The sequence below is a fragment of the Diaporthe citri genome (genome assembly GCF_014595645.1).
Source record: "Diaporthe citri strain NFHF-8-4 chromosome Unknown scaffold_4, whole genome shotgun sequence".
NCBI lineage: Eukaryota > Fungi > Ascomycota > Sordariomycetes > Diaporthales > Diaporthaceae > Diaporthe > Diaporthe citri.
The window spans coordinates 397,720-421,814 of NW_025064849.1; the positions used below are offsets into that span (position 1 = coordinate 397,720).

The 24,095-nt window shown below is 54.6% G+C and overlaps 6 protein-coding genes across 6 annotated transcripts; 4 read left to right on the forward strand and 2 right to left on the reverse strand.

Moving 5' to 3' along the window:
- Positions 1–312: 312 nt before the first annotated feature.
- Positions 313–7,988, forward strand: INS49_009302 (uncharacterized protein; the record flags this gene model as incomplete). The annotated part of the gene is made up of 5 exons (XM_043170036.1): positions 313–707; positions 1,039–2,333; positions 2,403–3,124; positions 3,208–6,943; positions 7,012–7,988. 5 exons carry the CDS (start codon positions 313–315, stop codon positions 7,986–7,988), a joined length of 7,125 nt encoding a protein of 2,374 aa, XP_043024601.1.
- A 604-nt stretch (positions 7,989–8,592) lies between these two features.
- INS49_009303 (uncharacterized protein) lies at positions 8,593–9,776 on the reverse strand (the record flags this gene model as incomplete). The annotated part of the gene is made up of 4 exons (XM_043170037.1): positions 8,593–8,934; positions 9,042–9,196; positions 9,260–9,385; positions 9,461–9,776. The coding sequence occupies 4 exons, from the start codon at positions 9,774–9,776 to the stop codon at positions 8,593–8,595; spliced, it is 939 nt and encodes a 312-aa protein (XP_043024602.1).
- A 2,102-nt stretch (positions 9,777–11,878) lies between these two features.
- On the forward strand, positions 11,879–13,507 carry INS49_009304 (uncharacterized protein; the record flags this gene model as incomplete). The annotated part of the gene is made up of 5 exons (XM_043170038.1): positions 11,879–12,031; positions 12,097–12,851; positions 12,933–12,977; positions 13,038–13,097; positions 13,294–13,507. 5 exons carry the CDS (start codon positions 11,879–11,881, stop codon positions 13,505–13,507), a joined length of 1,227 nt encoding a protein of 408 aa, XP_043024603.1.
- A 373-nt stretch (positions 13,508–13,880) lies between these two features.
- On the reverse strand, positions 13,881–15,519 carry INS49_009305 (uncharacterized protein; the record flags this gene model as incomplete). Its single annotated transcript, XM_043170039.1, has 2 exons — positions 13,881–14,989; positions 15,048–15,519. The coding sequence occupies 2 exons, from the start codon at positions 15,517–15,519 to the stop codon at positions 13,881–13,883; spliced, it is 1,581 nt and encodes a 526-aa protein (XP_043024604.1).
- Positions 15,520–18,102: 2,583 nt separating this feature from the next.
- Positions 18,103–18,981, forward strand: INS49_009306 (uncharacterized protein; the record flags this gene model as incomplete). Its single annotated transcript, XM_043170040.1, has 1 exon — positions 18,103–18,981. The coding sequence occupies one exon, from the start codon at positions 18,103–18,105 to the stop codon at positions 18,979–18,981; it is 879 nt and encodes a 292-aa protein (XP_043024605.1).
- A 737-nt stretch (positions 18,982–19,718) lies between these two features.
- INS49_009307 (uncharacterized protein) lies at positions 19,719–21,690 on the forward strand (the record flags this gene model as incomplete). Its single annotated transcript, XM_043170041.1, has 3 exons — positions 19,719–19,931; positions 20,114–21,159; positions 21,243–21,690. The coding sequence occupies 3 exons, from the start codon at positions 19,719–19,721 to the stop codon at positions 21,688–21,690; spliced, it is 1,707 nt and encodes a 568-aa protein (XP_043024606.1).
- Positions 21,691–24,095: the final 2,405 nt, after the last annotated feature.

The window sequence follows — 24,095 nt, forward strand, 5'->3', positions numbered from 1 at the left end:
CTAGTAAAACGCATGCAATTTATAATATAATTAAATGAAATGTAAAAGTAAATAAAAAGTGTTATATACAATTAAACTCACTACTGAAAGCCATATTTAAAGCTAACTATGTCCTTTTATACCTGTAGAATATTTATCAGCTTTTGTGTCAGTGATTTAAGTGTCATTTGTGTCATATGCGACTGAGTACTGGAATGCACATGCACAAAACGGGACCAGCACATGCCAGGCAGTAACCATTCATACTTCTGTCATCTACAAGCTTTCAAACAAATCTCCTCAACGGTGTCTTGTTGCATACTCCAAACCATCATGCCTTTCAACAATGCTGCCAAGGAGTTTCGCGTGGCCCTATTTGGGCCACAAAGAACTGTTTGGACACCGCGGGACGTTGAAGATCTCCAGTCTGCCTTCCGAGAAGATGCGCGCCTCGAATTCCTGCACAAGACACTAGGCACACTCCCCTCGTTATGGCCACAGGTCCGACAAGCATACGGCTCGCCAGACTTCCCGGCCGCAGCAAAGCTTCAAAGATTGCAAGAAATTGTGGCTGGTTCCAGCAGCATAGACGATACAGTGCTGTCAAACACAGAACTGGCGCCGCTCACGGTCATCACACAGGTTGTCGACCTAATTCAGCAACACGGCACCAGCCTGGAAGACTTCGGGGCAGCGCAGGGCTTTTGTGTTGGGTTTCTCTCAGCTGCGTCCTATTCCTCAGCTCGAGACTGGCAGCACTTTGAAAGAAATGTCTCCAATGCCGTTCGACTAGCTGCCTGTTTTGGCATTGCAGTTGACATGGAGCAAGCTGCCTCGCCAGTTAAGGTCGTGTCAGTGCGTTGCAGGACGCCGGCAGAGAGAGCGACCCTGGACACATGCTTGGACCGTTTCCCTGACGTAAGTCTGCATTTCTTGACACAAAGAAAACCATGTCCAGAACTTGAAGGCTGACGAAACTCGCTAGGCTTACATATCCTGCGTGACTGAGGATAGGAATCTCACCATCACGTTGCCACATGCCAACGAAGCTGATTTAAGTTCGCTTTTGAGGAAGGCCGACATCGCCACGACAGTGATTGGTCTGCAAGGGAGCTATCACCATCAAAAACACAGCGAGACCTCCAAGGCTCTCGTCAGCCTTTACGCGCAGCATGAAAATCTTCGACTGCCCGAGGCCACCGAGCTGCGGCTACCACTTCGTTCCACAGCTGACGCTGACCTCATCACCACCGGCGCTCTTCACGATATTGCGACACAGCTGATCCTTAGCCAACGTGCCAACTGGTTTGAGACGGTGAAGAACACCGTGGGCCACCTGAGCCCAGATCAGACTGCGATAGCCAGCTTTGGCTCCGAAACATGTCTCCCTAAATCCCTGGCGAGATGTAAACAGCAGACACGTCCCGGTAAGCCCACCGTGACGGAAGAGATCGCCGTCGTGGGCATGTCTTGTAGGTTTCCTCAGTCTGAGAGCCTCGAGTCGTTTTGGCGGCTTCTCGAGGAGGGCGGCACGTGCATTGATAATATGCCCGCCGATCGCTTCGACCCTGCGCAGCTGCAGCGTGAGCCCAAGTTGGACACGTTCTGGGGCAACTTTATCGACCGGCCAGACGTTTTTGACCACAAGTTCTTTGGGATTTCGGGCCGCGAGGCAAAGTCGATGGACCCTCAGCAGCGACTCGCCCTCCAGCTTGCATATGAGGCGATGTCATCGTCTGGATACTGCAGTAAACCGTCTGCCATGCGCGTGAAAGATGTTGGCTGCTATCTCGGCGTGGGCGCTGTCGACTATGAGGACAACGTGGCCTCCCACACTGCCAATGCCTTCGCAGCGACCGGCATCTTGCGGGCTTTCATTAGCGGCCGCATCAGCCATCACTTCGGCTGGGAGGGTCCTTCTCTTACAGTGGACACAGCATGTTCCTCCTCTGCTGTAGCCATACATACTGCCTGCAAAGCTCTTCTCGGCGGGGAGTGTTCCATGGCGCTTGCTGGCGGCGTCAATGTCATCACCAGCCCCTCTCTCCATCAGAACCTGGCCGGAGCATCCTTCCTAAATCCGAAGGGGTCCTCCAGGGCTTTCGATGCTGATGCCGGTGGATACTGTCGCGGAGAAGGGGCGGGAATGGTTGTGTTGAAAAAACTGTCCACAGCTTTGGCTGACGGCGACGTTGTGATTGGAGTCATCGCATCCTCAGCGGTCAACCAGAACTCAAGCTGCAGCCCGATCACCGTTCCGCACTCAGATTCGCAAAGTACTTTGTACAAGCGGGTGCTCAACGACGCCGGCATACAGCCTCAGGATGTAACATACGTAGAGGCGCATGGGACTGGTGAGCCCTCAAACACCCCTGCCCAGTCTCTTTGCCTCTTGATCAAATTGACGCTGACATTGCACATAGGTACTCAAGTCGGCGACCCGATTGAATACGAGAGCATTCGGTCCGCTCTTACTGGTCCCCTGCGCACCGAGCAGTTGTATGTTGGCTCGGTCAAGGATAACATCGGTCATGCTGAGGCCGCCTCAGGAGCAGCCGGGGTCATCAAATGTCTACTCATGATGCATCACAAGACGATACCAAAGCAGGCAAACTTCACTTCCATCAACCCAAAGATCAGAAGCTCAGCCGAGGACCGCATCACTGTATCGACGAAAACAGTTCCATGGACCTCGAGCAAGCACATCGCCCTGGTCAACAACTATGGAGCAGCCGGAAGCAACGCAGCCATTCTCATCCGCGCTCATCCAGTCGAGAGGAGGCGCGCGGCAACCATGACCCCAACCGTCCATCCCATTCTTTTTTTCCACCCCATTCTCCTTTCGGCAAAGACGGCGACCAGCCTTAACTCGTACGCGGAAGCTCTAAAGACGTATCTTTCCAAAGGCACAGCATCCCTTAGCGACATTGCTTACAACATAGCACAAGCCCACGATGTGTCATTGAACTGCCGTGTCGGCTTTGTTTCCGATGCGGTTGACAGCACAATATCCAGCCTGAGCAGGACGAAGACATTTGATGCAAACAAGAGTCCCGTAATCTTGTGTTTTGGCGGCCAGACGGGGCGAACTGTAACTGCCTCGAAGGAGCTCTATACCAGCAGCGATCTTTTCCAAAAGCACTTGGTAAGTGATTGCCCCCCCCCCTCCCCTCTCCGTTGACGGTCTGCCTGCTTAGAATTAATGGACGGCTGACTCTCCATGTTTAGGATGAGTGCGACTCGGTCTGCAGACGACTAGGTTACCCCAGCCTCTTTCCCGGTATTTTCGAGCAAGACGAGATTCAAGACACTGTTTTGCTCCACTGCAGGCTTCTGTCCCTGCAGGTGTCGTGCGCGAGAAGCTGGATCGACTCTGGCCTGCAGGTCGACACCCTGCTCGGCCATAGCTTCGGCCAGCTGACCGCGCTCTGTGTGGCCGGCTCCGTTTCTCTCGAGGATACTTTCCGGCTCGTCGCAGGCAGGGCCCTCCTGGTCCGGGATGCCTGGGGCCCTGACCACGGTGCGATGCTGGCGGTGGAGTGCACCAGGGCCGATCTCGATCACGTCGTCTCCCAGGTCAACTCGGGAGACGGTCTACGCATGGAAGTCGCATGCTACAACGGCCCGCAGCAGTTCGTGCTCGCCGGGGACGCCCCCTCCGTTGCGAGAGCTGCAGAGCTGTGCCGCAGTTTCAAGGTGCACGAGCTGAGCAACACCCACGCGTACCACTCTCACCTTACGGACGTGATACTGAGGGACCTGTCGAAGATTGCTGGTTCCGTCAAGGTCCAGCCACCTCGCATCCCCATCGAGACCTGCACCCTTCATGAGACATGGACCGACTTCACAGCCGAGGCCATAGTGAATCACACACGACAGCCTGTATTTTTCGACAAGGCTGTGAGTCGTATCGCAAGTCGTTTCCCCGGGGCCATCTGGGTTGAATCAGGATCGGCAACACCCATTATCGCCATGGCCAAACGAGCCATCAACACAGCGGACCGATCTGACGTCTTCTTGCCAATGCAGCTGGGCACAGTGGATGCCATGAGAAACTTGGCAAAGGCAGCCTGTGAGCTGTGGAAGGCAGGCTCGGCCGCTCAATACTGGCTCCACCATCGATCGTCCGGGTATCGCTACCAGAAGGTGAACCTGCCACCATACCAGTTCGAACAGACGTCTCATTGGCTCTCGCTGGGGCAAAGGCTATCACCAGCCACGCCCGAGACCATCAAGGCTCCGCAGCTTGTCAAATTGGTGAAACACGATCGAGCAAGCGGAGAGCTCATCCTGGAGGTGAACACATCTGGTGACACATTTCAACTGGCTGCGAGTGGCCACGCAGTCGCTGGTCAGAACCTGTGTCCGGCATCCATGTACATGGAGATTGTCGCCCAATCTGCCAGTCTAGACGCACATCGCACCAGTTCCAAACAAAAGTGTGTGCCGCATATTGAGTCCCTAACGATGCTAGCTCCTCTGGGGACTGGCGATAGAACCGTGGTGCGCGTGCACCTCCACCAGACGGCACCGGAATCGTGGGAATTTGTCATCAGCAGCCAAGCGACCGCCAGCTCGCGACCAGGCGATGTGCCGACCAGGCATGCCACCGGTTCCTTTTCGTGGCAGCAGGCCGACGACGCCATGGCGGAACGACGACTCCGGGTGCTCGGCCGCCTGGGGACAAGCCAGACCTCTGCATCAGCAATGGCTACCGGTATGAGTGGGGTGATGGTATATGACATGTTCTCAAACGTCGTTGACTATGCCGACTACTACCGGGGTGTCCACAGCATATCTGCGTCTCACAACGTGGCTACCGCTACGGTCAGGGTCCCGGCAAAGCAGCACGAGCTGATTGATGCGGGCATCACGGATCCCATCATGTTGGACAACTTTCTCCAGGTTGCTGGAATTCACACCAACTGCTTGGCACCCAGAGATAAGGGACTTGTATTAATGTGCACCTCTATAGACGAGATCATTTTCACCCCGTCTTGCGTGGACGAGAGGAGCGCTGACCGCGAGTGGATTGTACACACACGGTTCGACGAGGACACGCCCGCCAACACGAGGACGAATGACATATTCGTGTGTGAGGCCACAACCGGTCAGATTGTCATGGCCGTCCTCGGGGCAAACTTCAAAGGTGTCCCACTCAAGTCTCTCGCAAAGAGCCTCACCAGGCTCAACAAACCCACGGCCGCAGTGGCCGAGCAACAGCCAGTCACACCAAATGCCACGGTGGATTCAGGCTACGCATCGGAGCGAAGTGATTCAGAATGGGCGCCTGCTCAAAAGATCGCCCCCGGCACGGTCCAAGCCACCCAGCTGGATCCGCTCGCGGCCACTGTCGGTACTGCCGGACCGAATGACGCCTTGTCCAAGTTGCAAACGATGCTAAGCGAGATCATTGAGATACCCGTGGACGAGGTGACCCCAGCCTCTTCACTGGACGATCTTGGCATCGACTCTCTGCTCATAACAGAGGTGTTGGCCGAGATCAAGACCCGTTTTGGGGTTGTCGTCGCGCAGGAGAAGCTGGCCAATTGTGCCGATGTGCGCGGGGTGGCAGATCTTTTGGGTGGAGGCGAGCCCCAGCGACGAGAGAAGATGCCAGGAGCCTCGACCTCGGAAGTTTCTCGCGCCAGCAACTCGGTCAGGTCACTCCGCGATAGCCATGTCGTCCCTCCTGCCACGGGCTCCACCGACAAGGAAGCCTCGGGCGGCACGCCTCTTGCAGTCGCAGGTCGCCGCGTCTTTTCCGAGACGATAGTTTCCTACGACAAGCACGCCCAAGACACAGGCTTTACCGACTTCTACGCCGACGTCTTCCCCACCCAATCCGCCCTCGTGGTGCAATACGTCTTGACAGCATTCGCCTCCCTCGGCTGTGACCTAGCATCTGTCGTCCCCGGTGCCACGCTCCCGCCCATCGAAGCGCTCCCGAGGCACGCCAAGGTCATGGTTCAGCTGCACGATATCCTGGCCACGGCCGGCCTGCTCAGCAAACGGGCAGGCGGAGGGTTTGTCCGCACACAGCTACCCGTCCCCACAGTCCCTGCGTCTGTTCTCAAGGACGAGCTGCTACAAAAGTTCCCCAAGCACACCTCAGAAACTATGCTCCTCCACTCCACAGGCCACCAGCTGGCCGACTGCCTGACAGGACGTGTCGACCCGGTCTCGGTCCTCTTTGGGAACGCGGCTGCCCGTGAGCTTCTCGGAGACGTCTACACCAACGCGCCCATGTTCAAGACCGGAACGCTCGTGCTGTCTCAGTACCTGTCATCCCTCCTCAAAGACATGGGCGGAAAGCGAGAGCTCAGGATACTCGAGCTTGGTGCAGGCACGGGAGGGACGACCAAGAATGTTGTCGAGACCCTGGTCGCTCTGGGCCACAAATTCACCTACACATTCACGGACCTATCGTCTTCGCTCGTGGCAGCAGCAAGACGCAAGTTTTCGAAGTGGTCGTTCATGGAGTACAGAGTGGTTGATATCGAGAAGGACACTCACCCTGACTTTGTCGGCAAGTACGATATCATCCTGTCGACAAACTGCATCCACGCCACAAGAGACCTCGTGAACTCGACATCCCACATCCGCGAGATGCTGAAGCCAGACGGGCTGCTCTGTCTGGTGGAGTTGACGCAGAACCTCTACTGGTTCGACCTCGTCTTTGGGCTCCTGGAGGGATGGTGGCTGTCCTCTGACGGCCGGCGGCATGCCCTGGCGAGCGAGGAGCTGTGGAGGAAGGACCTCCTCGAGGCGGGCTACAAGTGGGTCGACTGGAGCCGCAGCTCGACCAGGGAGTCTCGGCTCCTCAGGGTCATCACGGCGTCCCCATTCGACACTCCCCCGCGCATGGAGACGGTTCAGTTCAAGGAGGTCGACGGCCTGAGACTCTACGCCGACATTTACTATCCAGGCGAGCTCGTCGAGCCCGGAAAGACACTTCCCGTAGGTGAGACTGCCATCACCTATTTACTTTGCACAGTTCAACGCAGCCACAGACTGACAATTTCCACGCAGCGCTCATGATTCACGGTGGCGGCCACATTATGCTTTCGAGGCACGACATCCGCGCAGACCAGACCGCCATGCTCCTGGACGCCGGCTTCCTCCCCATCAGCATCGACTACAGGCTCTGTCCCGAGACGACCTTGCCCGAGGGGCCAATGACTGACGTCGTCGACAGCCTGCACTGGGTCCGCACCACACTGCCCCACGTCGCCCTGTCCAGACCAGACATATCCATAGACGCGTCCAAGGTCGTCGCCGTGGGCTGGTCCACGGGCGGCCACCTCGCCACGACACTAGCCTGGACGTCAAAGGCCCGCGGGGTCCAGCCCCCGCAGGCCATCCTCGCCCTGTATTGCCCGCTAGACTACGAAGATCCCTTCTGGACGCGCCCCAACATCCCCGAGGGCGCCGGAGGCCCGGCCGCGCAGCCGGCCGCGGCGGGGGCGGGGGCGGGGGCGGGCCCACCGTTCGAGCTCGACGAGCAGGTCTGGGCCGGGGGCGTCTTCGACGCGCCCATCACCGGGTACAACGTCGCCCCCGGCAAGAGGGCGCTGGGCGGCTGGCTCGCGCCCTCGGACCCGCGCAGCCGGCTGGCGCTGCACATGAACTGCGGCGGCCGCACGCTGCACGTCCTGCTCGCGGGGCTGGACAGGGGGGCGCGCGGGGGCCCCGCCGCCGCGGCGCCGGCGCCGGCCGACATCGCGGCGGTCAGCCCGCTGGCGCAGGTCAGGGCCGGCAACTACGCGGCGCCGACTTTTATCCTGCACCCGCGGGGGGATGACCTGATCCCGTGGCGGCAGGCCCAGAGGACGTGGGAGGCGCTGCGGGAGGCTCACGTCGATGCCGAGTTGAGGATCGTGGAGGGCGTGGGTCACTTGTTCGACCTGGGAGGGCTGCAGAGGGTTCGCAGTGCGGCTGCTAGGCAGGCTGTCGTGGATGGCTACGGCTTCTTGTGTCGGCATGTGGGTTTGGAGTTGCGCACATGATTGCACGAATGGGTTTTTTATCTCTGTACATTGTTAATTGGGGATTGAGCTTGGTACACACACTATGATACCTGTTCAGCGTCTTCGCATGAGCCCGATTGATTGTAAGGGCATACTACCTCTGCCCTCTGGGAAGTTCTGGCGCACAAGATCTGAGGTGATGATGGCTACTGCCAATTTGCGATACCCTCATCAGGAGGCCGTGTTTTTTGACCCAGGGGTAGAGGTGCAGTTATCATGCGCACTGTCCCACTGGCTGAGAAAGGCACCGGGAAAAGCAGCACGCTTTCCCCGAAGGCGAGGTCAAATCTTGAGGCGTGTCACCTACGGTCGTACAACAAACGCACTATGGCTGCATGAAAAAGGCAAGATGAGGGTTGCATAGCTCTAGAAAAGGACAAAGAGCGGCGCAAAAGCACAGTCCCCATCCCAGCCCCTACTTAGGTATCTCTCGGTGATCATTTCAGCTGTACATATGTACTCCATGATTGTCATCATTGCGCGAGTTTTGTCATGGAATGTCGGACAGTCTTGAGCCGTGTGTACAATGGTCTTCTAGGTATATTGCGCTCTATTATGTACATCGCCACGTCAAGCTTTGCCATCACGCGATGCCCCTCAGTTCTGCCTCGGTCAACTCGGGATAGGGCATGATGGGGGCCATCTTGTCGTTCTTGCTCCCAGCAGGCGCGACATTCTTGATCCGCAACCCCCTCGCGGGGTCGGTGACGAACTTGTGCAACTCCTCCCAGTCTCTGCACATCATGGCCTGGTCGTCCGTCGCGTGGCCGTTCTTGTAACCGCTGACGTAGGACAAGGGCTGGGCGTCCGCCATGCACATGACGGCGTCGCGGAGGGTGTTGATGCAGTGTGCCACGTGCCCGGCCGTCCACAGGGAGTCGTTGGTCCGCCCGTAGTGGTAGGTAAACTCCTCGGAGATGACGAACTACAGCAGGACAAGGGTTTCCAGGTTAGCCTGCGTTCGAAGAGTGCGAGGATCTTCAAGGGAAGCCCCCCCCCCCCCGAGGGGAGGGTGGTGAAAGTGGTCCATACTATGCAATGCATTTGGTGGAAGCCGCGTATGGCGTAGAGTTCCCTGCCGTCTTCAAGGGGATCCCAGGGCCAGAACGTTGGCAACTCGGCGGTGGTGCCGTCGGGCTTGATTCGCTTGGCACGGGGCTCATCTGGCCGGACAAATATGCTGGAACCTGCGATCGAGGCCCAAGAGGTCAACCGTGACATCTTGGCAAACAAGAAACATCTAGACTCACTATTGTGCATGAGCTTCTGGTGGTTGATTATAGCCATTGACTTGTCAAAGTCGTCGAATATGTCCTCGGGCATATAGTAAGGGTGGTCGTGACCCCAGTAGGTCGGCTTTAATGGGTACCCGACTCCTAATGCCACGATGTATCTTAGTAACGGCAGGTGTGGTTGAGGGCCTCTCTGCGTCTCTGTTGGACTTGACGTACCATTGGGAACAATCCCGTTCCAGTCCTCGCCTAGCAGACCGCTCCATTCAAGATCGCGATATGTGGCGTGCGGGTGTGGTGCGTCGCCGTCGCGGAACAGCCAGATCAAAAAGAACAAGCCTTGGAAGGCATGGGTGACATAGAATCCGGTGCGATATAATCTCAGCTTCTTCTTGATCTTTGCCAACTCAATCATGGACGATTTGTCGGGCGTGGGTTGGGTATCATCGTCGCCTTGTAAATCAACAGACTTGTATGCAATTTCATCTCGGTCGGAACTGCGCCCGTACGCAAATATCTTGGAGAATGGAAACATTTCAGATGATGAACGCAATGTCGTAAAACTTGACGGGGATGCTAAGGTGTTGAATCCAAAGAATCACCAGGTTGCAGAGTTCAGAGTCATGGGGAATCACATTTGGGCGTGGTCAGCAAAACCGTGCCCTTGTATATATACCGCAGTGCAGCACCAGATATAGCATATATTACAAACGTTTTTGGCGTTATATTCTACCCATGTTTCAGCTATAAAGATTATATAATTGTTTAAATTATGCAAACCTTAATTTTTAATAATTTATTTAAATGCTTTAATTTATTTAATAATTACTTCAGTATGTATTTCAACTTTGACAGGGACTGAACTTAGATTAAAAATATTTCTGAATTTTTTAATAAATGAAATACAAAAACTTTTATTAAATTCACGATAATTTTCCGGCGTAGGTGTAGGTGGTCTGGAATAGACAGAAAACAGTTAACCACTCCTGTTGGAGGTCAAGGGCTTACGTAATACGAGCGTATCATCTTCCTGTCTGAGTCTCATGCTACGGAGTACAATGTGGTATTGTTACGGTAGAAGTGGATGTGTACACTGAGCTGATTCACAAAACACCCATGAATAGCGACAGTGTATGAAGAGCCTGTCTGATTAGAGTTGCCAATGCTAGCTGAGGAAATGGCTTGGCAGTGACAGACCCCCACAGTGACGCTCCCAAAACTCGTTATTTCACTGGGCACAATGCGTTTTTACGGGGTGCAAAAACAGGTGGCTTCCGGGTAGAGATACGGGGTTGTCTACTCCAGTGGACTCCAAGCTTCGAATGTTCCTTACCTGGAGGTTGGTTTGTGCAGTTTACTCGGGCCTGGCCAGTTCGTTTGTTGCAGTTTACTTGGGCCTGGCCAGGTGAGTCGGTTCGTGCGGCTTACTCGGGTCTGGCGGTACTGGGTCACAGACCCACCGCGCGCGCACTCATAGCTACTGCGCACTGAAATACTTGTGCTGCCTTAAAAATATCCTGTTCGTCCCGGGGCTCCCGGGTGCTGGTGGCTGTACACGACCATGAAGATCGACCATGATATTTGCGCTGAAGGATCATAAATCTAGGGTTTAAACGCAATCCAGATATATCGCGAACCCCATATGCAAGTCAGGTTCGGGCCGCGGGCGTACGATTGATGTAGAAGATCTTTGCATAGAACTGCGCAATGTGTTGGTAATACCCTTGGCTTTTGGAAATGCTCCTCATCTGTGTGTGATTTCGAGTCATCACCCTCATTTGACCTTGTCTGCCCTTACCAAGCCCTAGGCTGGTTATCATTGCGAGGTGTTTTCATCGTGACCAACTTGCTGGCCGGTGCTAGAGAACAAGGTTCGACAAAAGATGGCTTCTTCTCAAGAAAACGTAAGCTGGCTTGATATGCCCAAAAAGGGACAGCTAGGGATTCTGTTCCTGTTGCGTTTTGCGGAGCCCTGTGTTAGGTCGTCTGCCTCTGTAAGTGAGCGTCCTCGGCTGATAATACGGCTGATAATACCTACATTGCCTTGCGAATGCTCGTCGCAATCACCAAGCTCACGATGAACTTGGATAGACGTACCTCTACTTTCAATTGAAAAATCTGGACTCTTCGCTCTCATCTGGGCAAATTGTTAGCCAGTCGGCCGCAGTATCAACTGCCTACATCATTGGACAGTGCTTGTCATCACTGTGGATCAGCGAGCTTGCAGACAACCCAAAATATGGTCGCAAAGGCGTTCTCCTGCTTGGCACAGCAGCTTCAGGTAAGTTTGTACTTCGAGGGAAAGATTCCCATTGTCTGACATCGATATTAACATGGTGTGTTTCCAGTCATCAGTTCTTCACTCCTGGGGTTCACCCGTCATTTTTATCAACTGGTGCTTCTGTGGGGTCTTGAAGGTATCTTCAATGGCAACGTAGCCACGGCCAGAACTGTAATAACTGAGATCGTGGGTGAGACGAAGTAGGCATCAATCCATCTCTAGTCTTTCTTTTTTTGCGTTATGCGAGTGATAGTACCTAGGCTGCTGACTGAAGTGTACTGGCCAACAGATTCCTCTCCAGAGCATTTGTCATGACCACTATGGCTGCCACTTTGTCAACCCTCTTGAGTCCACTTATGGGAGGCCAGCTGGCCGACCTTGCGAGTACGTATCCTGAGAAATACGGGAACAACGCATTCCTCAAGAAGTATCCCTACGCAACACCCGCTTTTGTCAATGCTTCAATGTTGCTCATAACATTCATGGCGATTTTCTTCTTCCTTGAAGAGGTATGTCCTCCAATGGCGCCCTGGACGTACGTTTCCGGTGTGCTGACAATAATCCACGATCCAAGACACATCCTCAGAAGAGGGGTGGCCCCGACATTGGTCTAGCGATCTCAAGAAAGGTTTTATCGTGTTTCTACAGTCAGAAGAGTCACAGTGCCTCGTATCCGCCATTGGACGACGAGAATTCAACGGAAATGGAGGCTGTGCCTTTCATCATAGGGGATGACGAGGAAGCGGAGGATCCAAACAACTCGGACAACGAATACGATGACGGGAAGCAAGGAAAGAAGGAGGGCAGGTCGCTTACGCCCCTCCCCGAGAAGAAAAAGGCCCCCCCGGTTCTTCCGTTCCGGCGGATTTGGACCCGTAATTTCGTCCTCATGCTCGCGGTATCTGCCATACACGACAGCCACATAGGGGCGTACACCGTACTCTGGGTCAATTTCCTCAGCGATCCCCCGGCGAACGGTGTCCACGACCGTCTTCCCTTCCGCTTTTCCGGCGGTCCGGGGATGACGCCCTCCGAGATTGGCTTCACACTGTCGATCGTCGGTGCATGTGGCCTGCCGGTTCAGTTCTTCGTGTACCCTAAAATCATCCACAAGCTGGGTGCTGTGAAAGCCTGGCGTCTTTTCATGCGAGGGTTGCCCATCATATACAGCGCTGCTCCGTTCGTCGCCGTCGTCAGTAAGCTCACGAAACCGGCGACGATGGAGCATGGGCAGCCTCCGGCTGTCTGGATGCTCATCACCTTGATACAAGTCACGCTGATCTTCTGCGCGGTCTTCGTCACACCCACGGCGCTTATGCTCATCAGACTGTGAGTGACCGCCTGCCTGCCCTCTCGTCCCCCTACTGTCTATATCTGTGGCAAAAGCTTAACACATGTCATGCACTGCAGTGCGTGCCCTCACCCGTCAGCCCTGGCGCGGACGCACAGCATTTCGTATGTGGCTAGCGGCGTGGGCCGTGCTGTCGGGTCGTCACTCGGGGCCCTTGTTTACAGCTATGGGACGTCTCACTCATTCACGGGCTTGGCCTTCTGGTCGGCAGCAGCCGTGGCAGTGTGCGTGTGTTGTCTGGCCATGGCGTGCAAGCAAGGCGATGGGCACGAGATTTGGCTTGACGGAGATGAAGAGTAACTACCTGGGTGCTTACTGTCGGGAAGATACTAGTTTGGAGATATCACAGCAGAATCTCGCACTTCTGCTTCCTCGCGAGAAAGGCCCATTTCTCGGCGTGAATATTACAGTACCTCATAGTCAGCATACCCCTGCTGAGAGCGGCTGGGAGCTCCCGGCTGGCATCAAGAAGGAGCTCGACCGCGCGCACATGGGCCGGCGCTTCGCCGTGCTGTCCCGAGGGAAATACTGCCTCGGCCCCGCTGCTGTGAAGTCGGACGATGTCTGCGGTATCGTCGTCGGACCAATGCTGCCGCCTCTCATCCTCCGTGCTGCCGGTAGCACTTCCGGGTAGTACAAAATCATTGGGCCCGTGTATGTCTCGGGGGTGAGCAATGAGGAGGGCAGGTTTTGTTCACACCAGCTCGGAGGTCGCAAATCTTGTTGTGGGTGGTCCCAGGGCTCGGATGACTCCGAAGACATATTCCTCTGTTGATTGAGCTGAACAGCAAACACATATCTAATGCTGAATCTGCTTTGTAATTTGCTGTAAGTTAACTGCTGTTCATTCTATATCCTGCTCAAGGTGGCAAACAATGTATGTAGCTGGTATCTCCTTCTGATAGTAATTGGTTGTTCCATTCCTACTTTCTACCGTCAGCTCGTAGTTACTGTCAATTTTCTGTCGTGTACGACAAAGTCGATAGTGGCGTAATAATCATCAAAGCTCATTTTCCGGCGCCATCGGACCTCAAGAACTTCAAATATCCCTCCTCGTCCTGCCCAAAACGTGCCCACATCCCCTTAGAGCTATTGTCCAGGTCCGTCGGTGCCCCCACCCCCTGAATCTCCTCATCCGTCCAGCCGTGGAGCCCAAAAGCCAGCAAAGCCATAGAAGAAGCTTTCAGCAGCGGCTGCCTCCGCGTCAACACGATCGACACCCCGAGAAGCACCGCCGTCGCAACGACCTCGACGACGGTAACGAGGATCCAGGGCCAGCGAACGTGATAGTACGTCTCGCGGTACCTAGCCATCCCCTCCACTGTCGTCGCCATAGTGTTGTCCTTTCCGGCACTCCTCAGCTGCGCGGTCAGGGTGTCGGCGATGTTGGTCGTCAGGTTCGCCAGGTCGGTGAGGTACATGAACTCCGCGAGGTTCAGGGAGTCCTCCACCATCTGCTGCCTCGTCGCGGAGCGCAGCTCGCGGGTGAAGAGGGTCGTGATGTAGGCGAAGAGGCCCCTGTCGACGGAGATGGAGATGTTGAACTCGGGGGTTGACGAACCGGGCTCCTTATAATAGGCGTATGAGGGATTGAGACCCACGTAGAGCGAATTCTCCGCGAACAATTCAAGATCCTGCGTGGTCACGTTTGCGTGGCGGAGGCCGGATGGCGACGCGGTGGCGTTGTGGAAGGTCTTCTTGCACCAGTTCCAGGACATCGAGTAGACCTCGGATGTGAACGTGGTGGAATTCGTGGTGTTAACCGCGAACAACGTGCTGCCGTCTACATTGGGAGTGGAGTTGAAGAGCGATGTCGACCCCGTCCGACCTGCGTCGAGGCGTAGTTCGAGGGGAAGACTGTCTGGGAATTCGTAGGTGCAATAGATATCACCGCCAGCGCTAGAGCGACCACGGGTCTCGCAGCTTCGATTGTATGACTGGGTACCGGTCAGGTTCTGGAAAGTCCCACAGACGGCTAGAGTATCGAATTCGTCCCAGGAACATTCAGTCGCGGGCTCTGGGCAGTGGAACTCCACAGTCGGAGGGGACCCTGCAGCGCCATTCAGAATCGAGGTCTGGAGTTCCAGCGTGTGCAAGTTTGGCTCGTGTGGCGCTCCTAATACAAGTCAGTATGCTTTTGAGACAGGAAATAATAAGAGTGTCCTCTCACGCACCATTATAACCCTGAAATGAGGTGGCAACCAGAGCTCTCGAGGAGTAATTTTGGGCTTGCCCAACGAGTGCCGTGGTGTTTGTCATGTAGGCCAATTTAGTGCGAGTCTCGATCGTCTGCTGGGTACTTGGCTCGATGCCCAATGCTACCAGAGTGACGATGGCGAAGGCCCACGCACTGAGGACTTTGGCGCGTCCGGTAATCAGCAGTATGAACGAGCCCCAGGGGCCACGGCTGGCGTCGTCATACAGTTGGAGATGGTCAAGCGGATTTGCCCGGTACTGGAAATGGTCCCATTTCATCTGGCTGAGACAAGCAGCGATGGGGACCATCATGGCGGTCTTGGTGACGTTGGTCAAGATGGAGAGTAGGGTGTTGGGCAGGATCGCATACGGCCACTCCTCCACCGCCAGATTGTCGACCTTCAACAGCACCGGGATCAGGAGGGCAGTACTGATGAGGCTCAATATCATCGCGCCGACCTCCCACCACCACCACCCTCCGAGTTGGAGTTGAGGTACTCCAGACGCTCTTGAGCCATGCCGATCTTGACTCGATTTCGAACGACTAGCCTCTGTCGAAGTCATACTCGGCCGTTCATGACCGGCAGTCTGTCGGCCGCTTTCGGCGTCAGAAGGCTCTGCCATTAGTGGCGCGCCCGGGGAGGGTGTGTCGTCCTATTCCATACACTATTAACTACCAGACCAAAACGTTCAATAAGATGCAAACTCACTGGCATATGGCCCAATATAGCTGTGAGGCTTGGTGAAGTCAAAACGGATCAGGATGACCTGATACTCTCACTATTGCGATCACACTGCTAAGGAATGTGAACGATATGTTTGAGACAGACAAGTATACTGAGCCGCCTTTGCCTTCCAGGCTGGATCCGAATAGGTATGTATATGAGGTTACCTTGAAATAAGTTCAAAATCGATGTTTTTGAAGGTGCAGAATGGGAGCTGATCAGGCAGCCGTAATAAGGCTTTCGGGATCCACATAGGCGTTGTAAAAGAGGCGCTGCCGAAGTTAAAGATCGTCTGATGGAGCACTGCTCGCTTACACCTTACAAGGTCGCGAATCCTTCCCTGCAGATCGGTCATTGGCTAACGCATTCCTCAGGTATTTCTCACTAAGAATTGTTACTGCAAGTGGAACAACGTTGCAGGGTATAGCGAGGTGTCCCCATATTTTTCACACATCTCTAGTCCTCGCAACCAATCGATAATATGCCCGTATTTTCCTCGAAAAAAAGAAGTAAGATCAATATGCGGAAAACGGGAGGATGTGGGGACATTGTTCAGCTCGAAAGCCTTAGTGAGACCACATCGAACACTGCAGTCCAGTAAATCGCAGTATTGATTCGGCCCCATCCATGAGTCAGCCAGCTGCTGAATCAAAATACCTATCCTCAGCCGGCGCTCGACAATTTGTATATCGAGGCTGTATTCGCGTAAGGATATGGAGCTATGGTCACTCATGGCAAGTGACCAAATCAGTAATCAGTTGGCTCCGTTTGTCCCCGGCTTATTTGGAAAGCAAACCGGCTACAAAATTACACGTAGCTGGGTTCATTGTATCATACAGTCGAGGTGCTTGAGAGTGGGATATTCACACCCAGGAATCGCGGAGGGCCGGAATGGGATCCTGCCAGCTTCTCCAGATAGACGGCCTCCGTGTGGGACTAGTCTTTTGTGGTCTTTGAATAACGCCGTATGTGGCCGGAAGTGTTGCTGGGCTGTTTCCACGATACCCACTGAAAAACCCTCCAGGACGTAGACAAATCTTGAAGGGGCATTCTCATTGATTGTCACGAGAATTCCGGAGCCGCGTGACCTAGCATCTTTGAACTCGGTGGCAGGAGCAAAAGTGTCGTCGGAGTGCAACTAGCATTCCACGACTCTCGATTCAGACAAAGTCCGTAGCAGCGTTGGCTGCGCCTCCATTGATATCGCTAGCCAGGGCCTGGTGACTGCTGTTCTGGGACGGTCAGAAAAGTGTCTTTCCGTCGTTGTCCAAGGAGCCACCTCCTACATTTATTCCATTTCTGTCCATTAAATTGCTTCTCTGAAACGTTTGTTTTTTTTCTCCCCAACCCCCCCCCCCCACATGATCAAAATCCATTTGTTCAAAGCTATAGAGGAGCGAAGAATCTGTACTCTGTTTACGTATATAGCCCTCCCCCCTTGTCACATGGAACCCCATGATAATATGTGCAAAGTGATCATCAATATTTTAGTTCCATTGAGCAGGGCTCAGCAGTTTTGAATTCGTCAACATTACTCTCGTATGCAATCAATCGCACCATTTTGGCGCTAGTGACCTGCATAAGACACACAACACCCTTTTTCTTCCTTACTTCATTTTTCATATATTTTCACCTTTTGCGTAATGAATACCTTTTTAATTTAATCATAGCCTATATTAAAAGAAAGCTGCTTCTTTTTTAATTTTTTTAATATTTCTTTAAGGAGAATAAAGGAAATATTAAGGGTGTGAAGTGTAATAATATGTGAATTTAAAGAAAACCCAAAATTTTAAAGAGGGTGGTGCTTTTAGCAACTTTTAATATATTTACTTTCTCGCCCTAGTGATTTCAATATAACTCCTAACTTTTAATACCCTTTTAATTCCTCTTTATTTTTAACTTTAATTTAAATATAATTTTTTTTCCTTTATGCACTTAATTTAATAGCGAAATAAAAAAATTAATTAAAAAAGAAGCAGCTTTCTTTTTATATATGTTTTACATAAATTAAAGCTAAATTGAGAAACTTAATAAAAGTGAGCAAGAGAAAGGGTATGGTGTGTCTTATGTAGGTCACTAGCGCCAAAATGGTACGATTGATTGCATGTGAGAGTAGGGTTAGGGCTGTTGACAACCGTTGCAATGTTGATTCTAACCACAACAAATCGCAAACAATTTATTTAACCTCGATTTCAGCGCACTTCGAAAATTAAAGGTCCTTGGGAGATATCCTCCAGATCATTTACTTGTTTCACGCTGCGCATAACTCATCGACATCCCTCGGAACGACAACCAGCATTATATCAGCATGGGTTCGGACAGGCTTGCCCTGCTCATCGACGGCGACAACGTCTCAGCAAAGGTGATCACGGGCGTCCTGGCCGAGATCGCCAAGCATGGCACCGCGGGCGTGAGGCGGATATACGGCGACTGGACGCAGCCCAACCTGGGGCCCTGGAAGCGGTGCCTCCTCGAGCACTCGATCCAGCCGGTGCAGCAGTTCGCCTACACGACGGGCAAGAACGCCACCGACGGCGCCATGATCATCGACGCCATGGACCTGCTGTACACGGGCCGCTTCACGGGCTTCTGCCTCGTCTCGAGCGACAGCGACTTCACCCGCCTCGCCGTGCGCATCCGCGAGCAGGGCCTCGCCGTCTACGGCTTCGGCGAGGCCAAGACGCCGCGCCCCTTTATCAGCGCCTGCGACAGGTTCTACTACTTCCACGCCCTGGAGGCGGTGCCGCCGCCGCCCGACGAGACGGCGCCGCCCACCACCCTCAACGCTGACGCCGTCGCAGATGCCGCTGCTGCCCGGCGGCCTGTCGTCCCAGCGATCCAGGGCAGCCAGGCCGGCGCGGGCGTCTCGCCGACCACCACAGCACCCGGCCCCTCCGGTGCCGCGACCGGCAGGCTGGACGCTGAGGCCCTCAGGATCCTGAGGATGGCCGTGGATGCCTGCGCGGAGGACGACGGCCACGCGAACCTGGCCACCGTCGGCAGTTACCTCACCAAGCAGTCGCCCGACTTCAACGCCGCCAACTATGGCTTCAGCAAGCTGCGCGAGCTGGCGGAGGCCTCTGGGATTCTCAACGTGGAGCTCGTCCGACGGCCTAACGCGGCGCCGATATGCATGGTGCAGCTCAGCGATACATCCAAGAGGGAGAAGCGGCGGCGTTTGACTTAGGTGGTCCCAAGAGACGGTTCTTCAGATCATGGGAAGGGCATGTGGACATTCTACACTACTACAGTTGTCTACTAGAGAAGATCAGACACCAAAGTTTTGATTCAATATCAAAGACAGCTTTTCTAATTGATACGTGTATTAATTCTACAATGTTTTGGACCTCTTGATTGCGCCACAAAAAGATCCGGGATTGTGAACCGTCTTGTGCAGCAAGTGAGAAGTACGTTGGAGAAATTCAGCGCTCATTTAGATGAGGTCAGATACATGCGGCAGCCCTATCAGATATGGATGAGACATGCCAGTTCACACCTCCAGCCCGGCGAATACGGGCAGATGACGACGACTGGGCCCAGGCTGACGATCCTCACCGAGTGTGGTGTGCTGTTTCCAGTCTTGACCAAAACAGTCCGAGAGGAGTCCCTCAGATATATTCGATAACGTAAAAAGCTCAGTCCTGCATCTGCAGTCTGTTTGCTTATGTCGTACAAATATGCAAACCGCACTTGTGGGTTGGCCGTGTGTGGGGTCAGATTGTCTCCGGCTCCCGCCCCCTTGCCATGCTACATAAGCGACGTCACTAGAGCCAAGATGTAAGACGGGCATACTTGCCCCCTCGCGAGTGTGGTGAGAATGTAAACAAATACCCATCCGTCCCCCTCGCTCCTCCTCTTCAGCTAGTCTTTCCTCTTGTACATGGTGCCAATTGACATTAGATTGGTTGTAACCCGGATATGAAGATGCGTCCTTCAGCCCAACTTGCACTCGGCGCGCTGTGCGCCACGGCGGCGCGGGGTGAGTCTCAGGAGCCCATCTCGGGTGATGATGATAAGAGCGTACGGGGCAGCCCGTTCACCAAGGGGTATGAGAAACATGTCGGCGAGCTGTTGGAGAAGTGGCATGTGCCCGGCGTGGCAATCGGCATCGTGGACGGGGACGATATCTGGACCGAGGTAGGTCGTGGCCACACTCCCTGATGGGCCATGGAACCAAGTCGGCAAGCTCAACGTCGTCAAGTGACACAGGGGCTATTCAACTCGACAAGGTGCAATGATGAGACCACGCCGGTCTAACATGGTGGCCTCATAAACATCAGCCATGAGCAAAGAAAAGGAATAATGCTAACAGCCCCCAGGGCTTCGGCATCGCAACCTACCCATCCACCCCAGTGACCCCCTCAACCCTCTTCTACTGCGCCAGCACATCCAAGGCCTTCACGGCCGCGGCGCTGAGCATCATGATCGACTCGGGCAACTACACGGCGCCCGCGGTGCACGGGCAAGCCCTGGCCTGGGACACCCCGATCCACAACCTCATCCCGGAGGACTTCGTGCTGACCGACGCCTGGGCGACGACGCACATCACCCTCGAGGACGCCCTGAGCCACCGCACGGGTCTCCCACGGCACGACAAGGCGTCCACCCACCGCGTGGTCGCCGACCCGGCCGACGGGACGAAGCGCAACGCCACCGTCCGCGACGGCGTGCGGTTCCTGCGGTACCTCCCCCTGAACGAGCCGCCCCGCACCAAGTGGCAATACTGCAACCAGATGTACGTGGTGGCCACGCACGTCATCGAGACCCTCACGGGCGGGCGCTGGCTCGGCGACGTGCTGCGCGGGTGGATCTGGGAGCCCCTGGGGATGCGGTCGACCTACTTCTCTTTGCCGGACGCGCTGGCGGCGCCGGAGCACTTCGCGGGCGGGTACGCGTGGGACAAGGAGAAGGAAGAGTTCTCCAGCGTGCCGTTCATGCCCGTCGACGAGGTCGGCGGCGCGGGCAGCGTCATCTCCAACGTCGACGACTACACCAAGTGGGTCAGGAGCCTGCTGCGCGAGGACGGGCCCGTGCCCAAGAGCGGCCACGAGGCCGTCAAGACGCCGCGCGCCATCGTCAAGCCCCTGGACATGCTGCCGTCCGCAGAGGGGCCGTACGACACCCCGGAGCTGTACGCGCTGGGCTGGGAGACCACGAGCTACAGGGGCCACAGGTTCTGGACGCACGCTGGCGGGATGCACGCCTACGGGGCGGAAGTTTTCTTCTTCCCGGATCTCGACTTTGGTGTCGTTGCACTGGGCAATACGGCGGGGTCATCCAACATCGTGGAGCTGCTCCTGATCTGGGAGCTGGTCGACGAGAAGCTGGGCATTCCCCAGAGTGAGAGATACAACTGGACAGCAAGGTAGGTCTCCCAGTACGGTGCTACAGGGCGACAACCCCCCTGGGCAGTGATTGATCGAGTGACACTGACATTATTCCGCCTAGTTTCGAGGGATTCGAGAACATGACGGACGCAAAGCTCGAAAAGGCCATCGACAAGTACTACCCAGACCGGCCCGCGCACAGCATCCCGCCGTCCCTGCCACTGGAGGCCTACGCGGGGACATACTTCCACCCGGGCTACCTGAACTTCACGCTGGAGCTGGTGGGCTCGGGACAGAAGACGAACCGGGCCAAGGCCGCCCTCACGGCGGAGCGGCCGGACGCGACCTGGCCCTCCTACAACGAGTTCGAGCACGTGTCAGGAGAGTACTGGATGATATTCATGTATACACTAAACCAGCCGGCGGGCGTCATCGGGGAGTACGCGCCGGCGCAGTTCCGCGTCGGCGCGGATGGGAAGGCCGACGCGCTGGGGGTGACGTGGATATCTATCGACCTCTCGGGTGATGACACTATCGAGGGCCTCGTGTGGTTCGAAAGGATCGAGTAGAGCAGGCCAGAGTAGAGTGGCAGTAGAGTAGTAGTAGTAGTAGTAGTATCTGTGTCACTGTGTTCGTTCTGAGTTAGCCTCGAGGTCAAGACAAAGAAGCTTTCAGTAAACGAGGAATGATAGTTGTGTGCAAAAATTCAGACTGTTGAGCTTGATAAGTTGGATCAACATGGGTTTGACTTTCAGTTGGCCGTTCTTAATGGAAAATTGTTTCATCATTTTGCGAGCGAGAGCAAGGAGAATCAATGCGAGGGCGCTTACCTTGACACAGACTCAATTGTGCGATGCGTGGTCTGGAAAACCCTCGAGGAGCCCTCGAGGTCGCCTTTGTGGGAGGAGGGAGGAAGAGGGCGAGCTCGAAAATTTGCAAGCAGTCTAGATATGGGAGGGACAAGCGGGACCGCATCTGCTTACCTAAGTGGACTTGCCCAGAGGCGGTCCCAAGCCCCAACCCTGGCGACTACATTTGTCCATAGGAGGGGGGTAAATGGGGTGGAAGGGGATGGGCAGTTCGACGATGAGTTTACTTTTTCTTTCTTCCACAACACTGGATGGAAATTCTATCACAGTCACATGTGGTAATTTTTGCATATAGTGCACCAAATCTTTAGGTAGTTAGGCAGTGAAGCAAGCCGGAATGGTCGAGGCATGCCAGCACAATTCCCACGTACGTCTCGTTTGACACCTGCAAACTCACGTGTGTGCCTGTATGGCTGATGCCTTTTTCATCTTCCGTTGCTGCTGCGTTCCAAAGGTGAATGTGCTTGTCCTCGTCCCATGGCCTTTCTTCTCGGCATCGTATGTAATTTGTCTTCCAATTGCCGGCCGGAGCCTGCTGCTTGTTACTTTTGTCCTTAGACGCCAGGAAAGCGAGGCAAACCATGGCTTGTTCTGTCTTGAGTTCTCACGGTAGTCGAGGTTTTGTGTAAAGTTTTGCTACAAGCAAAGTTCTCACAGTTGCCAGTAAGCCGAGATGATCAATAGTCCTGCTCGTCAGTAGATGAGATGAGTTATGCAGTTTTCGAGAATATTGGACGTACCGAGCCTCTATTTTCGAGGCCTCTCTTTTTTTTTTTTCTCTCTTTCCTATTCAAATTTTGTGAATGAGTGGGGGGATCTAGAGATCTGCCTTCTCATACAAAAATGAAGTGCACTTCAACGTTATGTACGCACGTTGAAGGATGCCGTATGAGAGGGAGGAAACACCATCTGACGACGGGTGCATGACAAAGAGGACCCTTGCTTAACGGTGCGATTCAAAACCTATGGAGTATAAGGAGGCACATCATTCTCCTGAATGCAAGGCCGGCGGACCCGGAAAGCTTGCAGTTCTGCCGCCACCTTGAGGTTGAACTTTGAAGCCGAGACTCTGCCTCTTATCACGAGAGGAAAGAAGAGACACACCAAGCCACAGCGATACAATTCCCAAGGCAGGCAGACAGCCAGTCACTCCATGCCATGCCATGCCATGCCATGCCATGCCATATATTCAACCGTCGAGCACCGCCCAACCACCTCTATGAGAACTGACATGAGAGACACGGACCAAGAACACCCAATATCTCCAATACCGAACCGGGGCCCGATCAGAAGAAGCCATCTAGTACCATCAAACCTCTGGGCTCGCGAGGTGTCCATATTCCCTTTTCTATCCACAAAGCAAGCCCTGGCCTGGCTGCTTGGCCACATCCATTCCTGGGACCACGGGGTGAGCGCACTCGTTCACATTTGTCTCCCGTCGCTGCCACAAAAAACAACCAGACAACCAACCACCTCCTCGCGCCAGCGTCTCCAGAACAATCCTCTCGGTCCCCCTCCCTTCCTGCCATCCGTAGGAAGCTGCCTCAGTGGCGGTCATGTCCATCCAGTTTTGATCGGTCCCCGATGTCTATTCCCTATCCGTGTTCGGCTTGGGGGCATATGGGGCTTTCCACCTCCACCTGACAGGAGCGCAAGCAGAAGGCGACATGCCCGTGATTCGTACGCACGATTTGTTGTGGATTTGGGAAACGCATCCAGATCCGCACCGGACAGGAGCGTAAAACCTTTTCGCCGAATTGATTTTGGTATATTGGGGTATTTACATATGACGACTCCGTTTGCTTCTCCAGTTGGGAGTCCCCTGCTCCCAGCAAGAGGTAAATAAGAAAGGTTTGGCTCGTGGAGCGTCTGGTGTTCACTCCTTATACCAGTTGATATCGAGGAGCCTGGCACACAGGTTGCGGGATATTCGAGCTCCCCGTTCAGGTGGCAGATACTGTGCTGGTGTTCCAGTTTCTGAAGGATGCATGCAGCATCCCAGGCCCATATGAGACAATCCTCAAGGCTAGCTCGCTGGGGTTCCACTGTTGGGGAACATATTCCAGGACCAGATCTGCAGCTACAGCTGTAATCTCAGATTGGGG